Source organism: Schistocerca cancellata, chromosome 1 (genome assembly GCF_023864275.1).
Source record: "Schistocerca cancellata isolate TAMUIC-IGC-003103 chromosome 1, iqSchCanc2.1, whole genome shotgun sequence".
NCBI lineage: Eukaryota > Metazoa > Arthropoda > Insecta > Orthoptera > Acrididae > Schistocerca > Schistocerca cancellata.
The window spans coordinates 878,651,350-878,665,742 of NC_064626.1; the positions used below are offsets into that span (position 1 = coordinate 878,651,350).

The window sequence follows — 14,393 nt, forward strand, 5'->3', positions numbered from 1 at the left end:
CTGTATTTCTCTTTCCCCTGTGGTATATGCTACTAAATACTAAAATTTGTTCTCTTAGCCATTTTGCACTTCATGTCAATCTTATTTTGACATTTGTATTCCCGTTCGCCTTCTTCATTTACTGCATTTTTATATTTTCTCCTTTCATCAGGTAATTCTATATCTGTTGTGTTACCCAAGGATCTACTAGGCCTTGTCTCTTTGCCCATTTGATCCAACACTGCCTTCACTATTTCATCTCTCAAAGATACCTGATCTTCCTTCTACTATATTCCTTTCCCTGCTCTTGTCAATTGTTCCCTAACACTCCCTCTGAAACACACTACAACCTCTGGTTGTTTCAGTTTATCCACGTCTCATCTCCTTAATATCCTACCTTTTTGCTGTTTCTTTAGTTTTAATCTACAGTCTGTAACCAATAAATTGTGATCCGAGTCCACATCTGCCTTTTGAAACGTCTTGCAATTTAAAATCTGGTTCTAAAATCTCTGTCTTGTTGTTATATAATCACTCTGAAATCCTCTGGTGTCTCCAGGTGTCTTCCATGTATACAACCTTCTTTCATGGTTCTTAAACTGATAGCTGTGATTAAATTACTCTCAGGTGACTGTCTTTCATTCCTTTCCCCTACTTCATATTCACCTACTATTTTTCCTTCTCTTCCTTTTCCTACTATTGAATTCTAGACCCCACCACAAATCTCCCTCAACTATTTGAATACTTTTTTTTATCTTGTCATGCATTTCATCAATCTCTGCATCATCTGTGGAGCTAATTAGCATATAAACTTGTACTACTGTTGTGGGTGTGGGTTTTGTGTCAATATCGTATGAAAAAACGATTCTTTTAATCGTTTATTTGCATATATAATTTTTATTCACTGTTCGGCAGTTTTACTTCTGAATGTCTTGTAAACTGCAATGTTTGTAATTTAGTTTTCTAGTTATTAGTACAAACTAGGCTCTTTTTGGACATCATATTTCTTTAGGGGCCTATTTTAGCATTTGGCTTTAACTTAAAGTTCTTCTTTTTCTTGTGTTGCTTTACTACTGTGCCTGAACATTTATCCACAATACAGAAGTCCATCTGTGACAATCTTACACTAATCTTTGCATTGTATTTACAGATCATTTGGTCACTCACACCATCCCCATATTTTGTGCTGTTATAGAAACGGACAGTTGCCTTCTTCTTCTCTTCTCGTTTGTTTACTGCCACTTTTGAAAGCAAAGTGCTTAAGAAGAACAACATTCTTATTTTTCTTTCCTAATATACAACCGAAATCAAGGTACAGGCCTTGTTACCAATCACTAGTCTTCATATCATCAAAAATCTCTCAATATTGTTTATTTTCCCCATTAAAGGCATTTACTTCTCCTGTAGCTTTTTAACTAGATCAAGAGCTGTAAAGAAACTTGTTTTTAGGATCTGATACATTCATTATTGTTCTAGCTTTCATGTTGTAAGCCACCCCCCCCCCCCCCCTCCCCTTTGTGTGCTGGAGTAACAGTTCAGGAGTGATGGTTATAATATCTCCAGGGTGAGAAAAATTAATTTCCAATAAGCTTCTCACAAACTGTGTATCAGAGTCAACAGCTAGGGTTGATTTTTTGACAAAATGAAATTTGCGGAGATGATATTTCTCTCTTGGAACTGAGTCCTTGTTTAATTCAGCCCCCCCCCCTCCCCACCAACTGCATGACTGAAATCCATCTGCTTAAGTTTCTTTTGTACCAATGACACCACAGACATCTACATCTACATCTACATCTACATCCATACTCCGCAAGCCACCTGACGGTGTGTGGCGGAGGGTACCTTGAGTACCTCTATCGGTTCTCCCTTTTATTCCAGTCTCGTATTGTTCGTGGAAAGAAGGATTGTCGGTATGCCTCTGTGTGGGCTCTAATCTCTCTGATTTTATCCTCATAGTCTCTTTGCGAGATATACGTAGGAGGGAGCAATATACTGCTTGACTCTTCGGTGAAGGTATGTTCTCGAAACTTTGACAAAAGCCCGTACCGAGCTACTGAGCGTCTCTCCTGCAGAGTCTTCCGCTGGAGTTTATCTATCATCTCCGTAACGCTTTCGCGATTACTAAATGATCCTGTAACGAAGCGCGCTGCTCTCCGTTGGATCTTCTCTGTCTCTTCTATCAACCCTATCTGGTACGGATCCCACACTGCTGAGCAGTGTTCAAGCAGTGGGCGAACAAGCGTACTGTACCCTACTTCCTTTGTTTTCGGATTGCATTTCCTTAGGATTCTTCCAATGAATCTCAGTCTGGCATCTGCTTTACCGACGATCAACTTTATATGATCATTCCATTTTAAATCACTCCTAATGCGTACTCCCAGATACTTTATGGAATTAACTGCTTCCAGTTGCTGACCTGCTATTTTGTAGCTAAATGGTAAGGGATCTATCTTTCTATGTATTCGCAGCACTTCACACTTGTCTACATTGAGATTGAATTGCCATTCTCTGCACATTGCGTCAATTTGCTGCAGATCCTCCTGCATTTCAGTACAATTTCCCATTGTTACAACCTCTCGATACACCACAGCATCATCTGCAAAAAGCCTCAGTGAACTTCCGATGTCATCCATAAGGTCATTGATGGCAACCCTTTTTTTCCCCAACTCTTGAGTGGCACAGTCCAAGCACTGTTCTTTAGTTCTCAATTAGTTGACTTTTTTTTTTCTTCAAAAATCTAACAAGTATTGATTCATTGAGAGTTCTGAAAGCACTGAAAATAGAGTTGTTGACTCATTAACAGAGCTAAATACTGAGCCATTCTCACACGTTCAGAATGTTCATAACGAATTTACTTACAGATGACAAAAATTGTGTGTTCAAAACGTCTCTCACTGTTCCCACTTCAGCTGCCTTTGATGCGGAAGCATCTGACTGAACCTTCTCAGAGAGCTGAGGTTTTCCTGAATTGGATTAGTAACTGCGTCTTACTTTAAAATTCCATTCAAAATGCGATTTTTATCCTCACTAGTAACTGACACAGTCGGTATCACCCCCAGATAACACAGGACAAAACCAGCCCTAGAATTCTCTGGAAGGCTCAAGATTTCCTCATCAGAAAGCTTATGCTAGCAATGCATGACTGAGGAGTCCTCATCAAACAAAGAAAATGAGAACAGTGAGATGTGAAGCTAAATTTGCATATTTCAAGTAATAATACTTTACGTTTTCTGACTCTCTGCGATTACTAAATGGCATTTTCTCATAGATTATTTACTACAGCTGCCAACTGACAGTTGGGATATTCACCACAAAACCACATTCTGTACTGTAGAATTCACAGAAGAAATGAAAGCAGAGCCAAACTGACCCCTTTTGCTGTACATAAAAAGTTTTTGTAAAAACACTACAGTCTGTAAATTTTTAGAAATTGCAGTACATCACTGTGACTATGTCAGAAATCATAGAACAGGTAAGAGCATTCAAGTATTTGGGAAGTTGGATTACAGAAGACATGGATTGCCAACAAGATATCACAGTGAGAATGGCTCTGGCAAAAGAGGCATTTCAAAAGCAGAAGAAGACTCCTAACTAGTTATTTAAACAAGGAATTAAGGAAGCAACTGATTATGTGATTAATATGGAATGTGGCCTTGTATGGAGCAGAAACAAGGACTTTGAGAAAGCAGGATGAGAAGAGAATTAAAGCTTGTGGAATGTAGATACGGCATAGACTGGAGAAGATCAGTTGGACTGATAAGTCAGGAATGAAGAAGTACTGAGGGGAGTTGGAGAAGAACAGAGGATGCTGCTGATGGTGAAGAACAGGAAACTAAACTGGATACGCCACAATCTAAGAATAGATTGGCTTCTAGTAGAGGCAATTGAAGGCTTAGTTACAGGAAAGAGAGGGAAGGGCAGAAGAAGGATCCAGATGCTGGATGATGTCAGCAGGCCACAAGAAGGGTTCCAAAAAAAGAAGAGGAATGCAGAACACAGAAGCATGGAGGTCTATGCATTCAAAACCTGCCGCAATGCAGATAATCCAATGAATGAATGACTGTGACAAGGGAAAAAGTTCTGATATTTATTTGGTGCATTTGTTTAACAGTGGGCCTAGGAGCTTCATCCAAAAAATAGCTGACAGACCTTAGGATCACAAGCTGAGACCTGGTCAGTAGCTCCAGCCATTTAGTCCCATAAATTCTGAGAATGCTTCAGTGACCACTACAGGCCATTACTATAGAAACTCTTGTGTCTCAGACAGGGTGAGGTGGAGGGGTAGAAAAACTTTCAGTCTTATTTATGTCATTGTCAACAGCTCAGTGACTCTACTGTTTGGTGTGTTGTTACCTTCACAAAACTCCTAAATTGTTTGCAGTCTACCACCACTTTCCATTACAATATTTAAAAGAAAATAAACTTTGCAAATACCCTCAAATGGAGGAAAAAATACACAACAGCCTTACTTCTTGTTGCAGAGTTGTATCATCCAAATGTAACAGGTGTATAGAGACTCAGTTCCTTTGTACATTCATTTGCACCAAAAATCAGCTTCTATGTAGAGGTATTCAACTTTTTTCACCTTCTGCCCACTTTGGATCTGTGATAGTATAATTTTCTAACTGTCCGCCACTTCCTCAGTAATGGTGATTCTTAAGTAGGAAGTCACTTTACTTTACAGACTCTACAAAGCAGGGTTACAGAAAGTTAAAACATAACCATAATTACTTACCAAATATTTTATCTCAAAATTTTATGAAAACCTACTGAAAATGTTTTTGAAACCCCCCATCATCTACCACAACAGTCTAAATGTCCACTAGCGGGTGGTAGGGATCAGGTTGACTATCGTTTTTCTACCTTGTACATGACACATACTGCGAAACTGCGAACTGACATATCAAGAGCATTGAAAATGACCTTCATCCAGTTATTGTTACGAATACTGAACCAGAAGTATTACATACTGAATGAAGGCCCCTTGCAATAGTGGCTGAAATACTGGTTCATCATTTTGTAGTGTGATGTGGACTAAAACACAGAAGAATTTTGTGGAAACCAACTCATTTATTTTTGCTATTCAGTTGTTCTACTTAATTCAAACATATTATTGATGGGCTGATTTGCCTGGGGATATGCCTACACACTCCAAATATTATGTGATATTTTAAGAGCCAGAAGTACAGTCACACCATTCTTACATGCAGAAGAGTATATTAGTGAAAAAATGTGGCCACCAAACACACTAAACTGACCACCAAACACACTAAACATATAATTTATCTCCCTCCTGTCAGTACATGTATAAGGATTGAAACAGCATATGGTTCATACTGATGTGTCTCTGGTACATTAATTCTTTAATTGAAATTCACACGTCACAAATAGTCCAACCACAATCTTCTCAAGTTCACTGAACTATTTAAAAACATTCTTTGCCATTGTGTCAAATTTGGTTTCATGAACTTCACAGCACTTACACGAGACAATCCACTGTTTGTCATTGTTGGAAAGGCAGCTTAGTGTATATAGCAGCATATGTGAACCATGGAGATACTGGCAGGCAAAAATGTTGTACCAACAGGAAAACATGTCAGACTGTCCTGCCCATTCTCCCTGTACCCCTCCCTCCCACCTAATCCTCAATTTGTGGCAGTAACTGTCTAAATCACAACAATGTGGTGCAAGAGACAGTACCCCTCCCTCCCACCCAATCCCCAATTTGTGGCAGTAACTATTTAAATCACAACAGTGTGTGCATGGGACAACAAACTATACCTGTTGCTGATAAGCTGCAGGGTCACCATGAAAAATTACATCTATCTATGATGAGGAATTGAATCATGGAAATATTGAAAGAATTTCGACAACTACATTGAACGAGTTACCCAAAATGCTTACGTGAAGTACAGACATAGAAAAGATACAACACATCCCCATTAAATTGCTTACCAAATACACATGATAGAATTTAAAACTTTTAAGTTGTTCTAACCTGCTTTGTAATATTCCTCGAAAATTTTAGAAGAAACAGGCAGGTATAAATCAGTTTCTGAGGGCATTATCTCTAAAAAAAGTATCTTAAAAATAATGAACTGTATAAACATTATTCAGTTACATGAATTACACTACTTATCTGGAACATTAAGAGGAATGTAGTGTTAATTAGTAAATTAATAAGAAAGCTGCTCACTTTGCCTTCTTGTTCCACAGCATTATCCCTCTCCTGGCTGCTACGTAAAGCTTCACGCTCACGCTGTTTCTTTACACCTAGCTGCTGGAGGTGTAATGCAGCATACTTTATGAACATCATGTATCGTGACCTGCCAATAAAATTATTTCATTTCAGTTATGCATATGGTTGAGATTAAAATATTTTGAGCCTACAGGACAGTTAATAGTAGAAAAATTTGTTACTTACTCTACAAACGAGTCAATCAGCTCCTGACGCAAGCAACATAACTTATGTTTGTGTTCAATTGGAAATCCCAAGGCTTGCACTTCCTTCGAAAGCTCCTCTCCTTCCACTAAAGTGAAGAAAAAGATAATGTATCTACTATTGCTTGCTTAGTACTTACTCTTACACACACACACACACACACACACACACACACACACACACACACACACACACACACACACACACTTGCTATTCAACCAGGGATGATTTCAGGCTATACAAATGGATTCAGAAGTAAGGACCATTGGTGTAGGAAGGCACAATATATGGAGACTGTGCATCACTGTTCAGCAACATAACGTTTACTCACTTCAAGAGCAAACTATTGTTAAGGGGAGTACATAGGCACAGAAACCTTGCTAAAATATGGGGGCGGGAGAAGGAATGCAGAAAATTGTAAGGGAGAAGGAGTAATCCAGTGGAAGATGGATCCTTGCAGATTCATGCCAGAAGAATCAGGAACCAAATGATATGTCCAGTTCGCATTAACACAGTTCAAAACAGCAGAGGAGGCTGGGAGGGGTGGGATTCAGAATGAGCAGGTTGTGAAGCTACCACTGGAGTCCACAATAATTTAGCTGAACCAGCTTTCTTTATAATTAGATGTCTTCAAGCCTCTTCCATGGAGATGACTAGTTATATCCTTCCCCACAATTACCTCTTCTTTTAAAGGAAGATATGCAAACAGATCTGTGGCACAATCATTATTAACTTACAATGTACCCTCAAATGCTGCTTACAGGAATCATTCCTAATCAAGAAAACCTAAACCCCTCAGTCAGACTCAATTTGCTGACCATCAACTCCAAAACGTATGTCCTGCACCAGCTTGGCACCACATTTGCATTGATCAACATACTGGCAGAGGAACTGCTTAAGAGAAAAGGAGCAATGCAGTGAAAAATGGGTCCTTGCAGATTCAGGCCAGGAGAATTAGAGAACCAACTAGTGTGTCCAGTTCCCACTAACCCAGTTCAGAAAGGCAGAGGAGGGTGAGAGAGGAGCAGACAAGGGTGGGATTTCATTTAGCCTTCCACTACCTTTCATCCAACACTAAGCTATTTCAGTATAGTGTGTACGAGTCATGATAGTAGAAAACAGAATATGTTTTAATTTGATGTCACAAGATCTGTGCAAAATACACTATGTTTTATCCTATGGAGGTATCTACTAATTGATTAGTGAGGTGTAGATACATGTAAAGCAGTTATATTAGAGTTAAATCCATTTGGTGATTGCATGTTTGTATTGGTATGTTATTCTGTTCAGCACCTGGGATGGAACACATACTTTTGTCTGATAGTTCTGAATAACAATTGTAAATTTTAGACAATGTATGGGATTATCAAAAAATGAAATAAATAGGATTATGAGTAGGTATAGAGAACTGATTGTCTGAAGGAAACTGGATGGAGAATAATTATTGTGTTCTAAGTGAGGGCTTATCTGCATGTTGTAATGAATTGATGCCTTTGTAAAGGGATGCTCTCCTCTAACATAAACTTTCTTTAGAAGAAGTTATCGATACAAAAAATACTTTCTATCTTTTAAACAGGTTAATATTATCTCAGCTGTTTAACTAAAAGAATTTCATATGATTCTGTAAATAATTTCAGACTAAAATGTGTAAAAAGAAATTATTTTATTACTTTACTACATTCGATATGTATTAACTCTGTACACACAGTTAAAATTCCTTTTGTTTTGGGAACATTTGATATTATGAAGTATCTGGCATACTTAAAATTCCTATTATTAATTGCACAATCTAATGCTAATTATTAAATTTATTTCTGGATTCATTTATAATGTAATGACATAACTCTGAAGATTCTTCTTTTGTCAAAAAAGTTTGTCAACTCTTGTTTTGTAAACTCTTTGGAATGTTGTTAGTTCTGCAGAATGAGAAATATTGGGTATGCCTCTGATGTGATCGGACATGTTTTTAATTTTGGCAATAACAATGTGGTTTTATGGAAGTGGAAATTGTAAAGACAGGGCGATAAAGAAGAATGTGACATCATAATAAAGAAAACAAAACAGAAATTACACAGAAGGCTTAATTAATAGTACCTGGAACCCACAAACTCAAAAATTTCAGCCTCAAGAATCAACCCCTAGACGTGATGAACTGCAGCCAACTATGAGAAAATGAACATAAGAAAAAAAATTTATTTGTACATCTTACTCCTCTCGAAGCTTATTAAAAGAAGTAAAGTATTATGAAGAAGAGATGTGAGTGATGGTAACACTACACCTGCCAATGAAGAATACATCTTGAAGAGAGACTTATATTGCAGACGTATGTCCTGGAGGGAAAAAATAAGAGGAATGGCTTTGACAATGTTCATTTGCCAAGAACAAGTGTTATTCAATCAATGCAATGGATGGAAGTCACAGCTGACAGAAAAAATTTGGCAATCTAATTCCCAAAAGGAATAACCACCAGTTCTATATCCACATCACTACTCTACAATTCACACTGAAATGTGTGGCAGATGATTCACAGAACTACATTCAGAGTATTTCTCTATCATTCCACTCTCGAATAGCATGAGGGAAACGTGAGCATCTACATCTTTCCATGATAGTTCTGCCTCCTTTTAATTCATTATGATAGTCATTTCTCCCTATGTACGTGGAATTACACAAAACGTTATAGCATTTGGAGGAAAAAGATAGTTACAATGTACTCCAAACTGCCAATAAAGCTTTTAAGAGATTTGGGCTTAAGATACATTTTGATTATCTTGCAATTTTACTGATAGTGTCCCTGCAATAGTTCGTGATTCAGCACAATAGTCCATGAAAATGCAACAGAAGTAGAGACACAATCAGAAAATTCGACAGTTTTTCATTATGAACAAAATGTGTGTGTGCAACAGAGCAAATATATTAAATTCACAAGTATTATGAAATTTGTAGTTAAATTTAACGTTATTAAGTTATGTGCACATCATCACTGGCAACTGAAGTGGTATTTGGTATAACTAATTTCAGATCACTAAGATGTGCCTTCTTAATGAAAAGTGAGGTGGTAGTTAGGATGTTAAAATAGATATTATCTTTGAATCAAATTCTCAGATTTTATTGACATAAAAGGAAACACAAATAAATCTAGTTAAATTCTGTAGCAATCACTAAATATTTCAGGGAACTACACCTTAAACTGCAGCAATAAGAGCAGTTGGTTCACGAAACGTATGGACACAAAAAAATTTCATAATAAACTAAGTTTGTTGGAAAGAAATCCTTAACACACAACTTCAAAGCGTAAAATGTGTTTAACAGCATTTCCTGGTCAGCTTGTCAACATGCTGATTCTGTTTTAGTTTGTCATATTACTGGACAAAATGAAATTTAAATGTAGTTTATAACTATTAACACCTGTTTGATAACATCAAGTCTTTTTATCCATTTTCAACTGAATTACATTAGTCTCAGTTAGCCTGAGACAGACTGATTGCTTTTATCAGTTGCAGGCTGTAGAGACGACAAAACACTCTACATGGTTACTATTGTTCAGAAAAATAGTAACACAATTACCTGCCAATACAGATTAACAAGCCTTCCACTATCTCACAAAACAGGGAGATTAGCCAGGCCAGGATCAAATACACACAGCACATTAATGTCCTTGTGTCTGGTGCACTGGCCAGCCTAAGCTCTCCACCTCGGAAAATATGATGTGCTAATAATTAACATAAATGCTAGGAAAGAGACACTGATGATTGGTGTGTAGCAAAAAATCCACTTATGGTACTTTGAAATATAATTATCAATAACCTATACTGGGTACTCCATGCTTATTATTACAAACTTCTAAATGTTGTGGAAGAAGTTTGCGCAGGAACCTCAGTCCAGAAATTGTCTATTTCATACTAAAAGAAAACAAAACTCGCTTATATTCTTAACTCTCATGGTACTATTGAGGTTTCTGATACACCTGTCATGTCCGGTATGCTGCCACATTGCATGCTAACATGCTTGTTTAGAAGGTGTTTCACTGATGAAGTTGTAAGTTGCCATTCAGTCGCTAATGAAAGCAGTTCAGTACTGTAGTTAGTAAGCCTGAATACATTATCAGAATACAATGAGATGTTAATTTACAGCAGAGCATAAAATAATCAGATAGAAGTTCACTGTCCATAAAAAACGTTGGCTGTATTGCTTTAGACAATCTTTTACAATTTTTTGCCAGAGTAGAACAACTATGCAAAGCAATTGAAGGGGGCATGTATTTGAGTACCTAAGACTGGCCATTGTGGGGCTTCATGAGCAGTGTTTTTCACAAGGCTGTTCACTCTGAGAAAGATCCAGTTGCAGAGATTATAGATGCAGGATAAATGATGCACCACGTACCATATACCTGCACCCTTAGCGGAGTTCACTAATGAATACTTGTAGAATGCCATTTGATTCTGAAGTTTGAATCCTGGTTCAAAAATGGTTCAAATGGCTCTGAGCACTATGGGACTTAACTTCTAAGGTCATCAGTCCCCTAGAACTTAGAACTACTTAAACCTAACTAACCTAAGGACATCACACACATCCATGCCCGAGGCAGGATTCGAACCTGCGACCGTAGCGGCCGTTGAATCCTGGTAGTGCATAAAATTTTCATAAGCAATATTTGGCCAGCTAGAGGAGACGATGTAGATGTGCCACAGCCTTGGATTAAATCTGTCACTGTATCTGTCATTTTCTCTCATTTTTACTCTGTGGAGTAATAAATTAATCACAGAATTTCATTTCCAAAGCCAAGTAGATTTTTCACACTATACTTCGAGAATGTAACACTAAGACTATGTACAGACATTTATTGTTGGTTCAGTTACATTGATCTATGACTTAAGTGTGTGCCAAGTTTCACATTCATCATATTTTGAATTATAAATTTTCCCGCAAGTGAAAGGAGGATGAGGATGATGATGATGATGAATATTGGTGAAAGGGAGGAGGAGGAGGAGGAGGAGGAGGAGGAGGAGGAGGAGTGTTTGATGCACAAAGAAAAACAACTTTCATAGCATTTTCATTTTTCACACATTACAGAACAAGACAAACTGATGAACCAGAACATCATGACCACCGACCTACTATCAATATAAATCCATCAAGGCAATAGCAGCATTAACTGGTGTGGAATGACTGCTAGTCAGACACATGTACAGCGCATATAGTATTGGTGAGTGTACTGTCCACGTGTAGCATGCTGTCCATATGTAGAATGGGGAAAGTGGGCGATCTGAGTCTGAGTGATTGAGTGAGTGAGTGCAGACTGCTGTGGGATGGAGACAAGATGGCAGCAGCTGCATTATGCTCTGGAGAACATTCACATGGATATCCAAGAGTGCAGTGGAGCCCAAGCAAGGGATCACAACAGCCAAGTGGTATTGTATACTGGTTGCAGACCATGTACACCCGTTCATGGCAATAATATTTCCAGATGGCAATGGCATTTTTCAACAAGATAACGCACCATGTCTCAAGGCCAGGAGTGTCATGGAGTAGTTTGGGGAACACAGAGGTGAGTTTAACTCACGTTTTAGCCCCCCCAACTTGCAACATCTGAACCCGATTGAGCTTATCTTGCATGTAATTGCATGTGGCATTAGAGCTCATTGCCCCCTCCCTGGAATTTACAGAAATGGGTAACTTGATGTGCAGATGTGGTGCCAACTTCCTCCAGTGACCCACCAAGGCCTCGTTGCTTCCATTCCATGATACGTCTCCGCTGTTATCCATGCCACAGGTAGACGTACCAGCTATTAGATAGGTTGTCATAATATTCTGGCTGATCAATGTACACTAACATTTAACTGTTACACGAACCTTTTGCAATCTAATGAATAATTAATTATTGTATAAGATACGTTATAGCCAGTCAGATGAAACTAGAACAAATGAAGGGACATGCAATTTAGACTCACATTTGAGGAAGTTGACATCGGGAGGAAATGTTCGAAGGAGATCAAGAATGTAGTGACGTCCATCGTTGCCCACAATTCCTTTGCATTCCACTGAAGAGCACAGCTCTATTTCCTCATGCTTTTCGTTGTATACTTTATGTGGCAGGATCTTCAATTGCTGTCCAGCCTTATTTAGCTGTCAAATAAAAATACCAAATTATATTAACAGAATACAGTAATATAAATGGACAGTCTTCAAGTCTCAATACAACTCTCCCTCCAATGAAAGCGCAACTTTTGTTTCTTGTATTATATGTGCATTTGCATTGCAGGTGCCTCTAAAATAACATTAATTTGAATAAGAAAAATTAAATAAAAAAGTTGTTTATATGATAGTAAAGAAGGGTTTAATAATAGTCTGAATGACACTGTTGGCCACAAAATACCAGTAAACAAATTAGATGTACTATATATATAAGGAATAGCTAATGATTGGTTGAAATCATAACTAGAAAATCTAGTGCAAAATGTAGAGATAGCACACACACTTCAGATGATGCTAAATTTTTTTGTTGAAAGAAGTTTCTCAGGGTATTATATGACAAGCAGTTATTTTCCTAATATATATCAGTAACGCTCAATAAAATATAAGACATGAATAAAAAATTCTCTTTGTCAATCACTGCAGTACGGAGTCACTGATGAAACAGCAGAATTCTTAAGAGATAGCAAATGAAATGCTGAATTGTGTGTGGGCAGTATGTAATAAATTAATATTGAACATAAAGAAAACAAATTACATATACTTCAGCTTACAGTGGAAAAGTTACTCTTGCCACATTAAACAAGAACAGAAGTCCACATACTGTGTAGCAATATTTTTAGAGCTGAATATTTATTATCAGTTGACATCAAACGAAAACACAAAGATACTGGCAAAGAGAATGTCATCTGTGTGTTATGCTGGTGAAGGTATTATCGTTAGTGTGGAAAAACCAGAGCCTTGTGGTGAGATACAATTACAATGTACACTCAGCTCTTAGCTATGAGATTCTTTTCTGTGACCAAATAAACAAAAGAAATGGACAAAATTTTAAAATTACATAAAAGGGCCAAAAGGACAACAACTAGAAGTTGTAGTTAGGCTTAATGTGAGCAAATATTTTTTAAAAAAAATGGGTATCTTTAATTGTGACATGTGAGCAAATCCACTACTCCTTTGTGTACATAAAAAGAAAACATTAGTAAATATGTCACAAAGCTTTCTATACTCGATCATGGAACCAGATCTAGTTTGGACCAAGAGAAAATGAATATGTCTCTAAACAGCATTTTCTCTTAGGGTTTAAAATTGTATATAGATACAGCATGATTACAATCCTAAAGCTGCATGCGTGAATGCTTGTGCGTGATAGGTGCAGGCACAGTGATAGATATCCAGAGATTTACTTCTCATGTTATTAGGATAACTAAGATAGTGCATTTGTTACGATGCTGGCCTCCGATTTAGGAGGATGGACACTCAAGCTAAGTCCCACCATCCTGAAGTACATTTTCTGTGGTTTTCCAAAATCACTTCAGCCAAATTACTGAAAAGGTCCTTCAGCATCAGTACAGCTGACCACATGTGCACACTAACATTTGCATTAAGATGGTAAATCCTGTATCATTGTGAAATGGTCCTTTAATGACTAAATTAGTAATGAAATTCCAAATTAAAATTTAAGAAATTCCTGTTTTTTGTTTGCTGTCTGTGGTTTTTTAGCAAAGATTTAATTAGCATTATTTATTCACCAGTGAACTGAAGTAAATTTTAATAGAAGTGATTACTGTTAGCTGTTCTCATAAGAGAGAGAGAGATATTACGAGGTCTCTTTGCAAAATTCCAGAACATTCTTAATTTTGCACCAATGGGGTGTTGGAGAAAAATGCGGTTGGCATTCCTGAGCCCAAGTGTGTTTAATGCATATCTGCTGGAAGTTTCATTGATGTGTGTCTGTTAGTTACTGTTCAGTGCTGCATTGAGTAGAAAGTTGTCTCACACA

At 37.5% G+C, this 14,393-nt stretch overlaps 1 protein-coding gene across 1 annotated transcript in view; it reads right to left on the bottom strand.

The window, feature by feature from the left end:
• Nucleotides 1-14,393, bottom strand: part of LOC126190416 (clustered mitochondria protein homolog) — a 352,064-nt gene that overhangs the window by 44,942 nt on the left and 292,729 nt on the right. Inside the window, 3 exon segments of the mRNA XM_049931019.1 lie at nt 6,173-6,302; nt 6,401-6,506; nt 12,370-12,544. Coding sequence (XP_049786976.1) covers nt 6,173-6,302; nt 6,401-6,506; nt 12,370-12,544 — 411 coding nt within the window.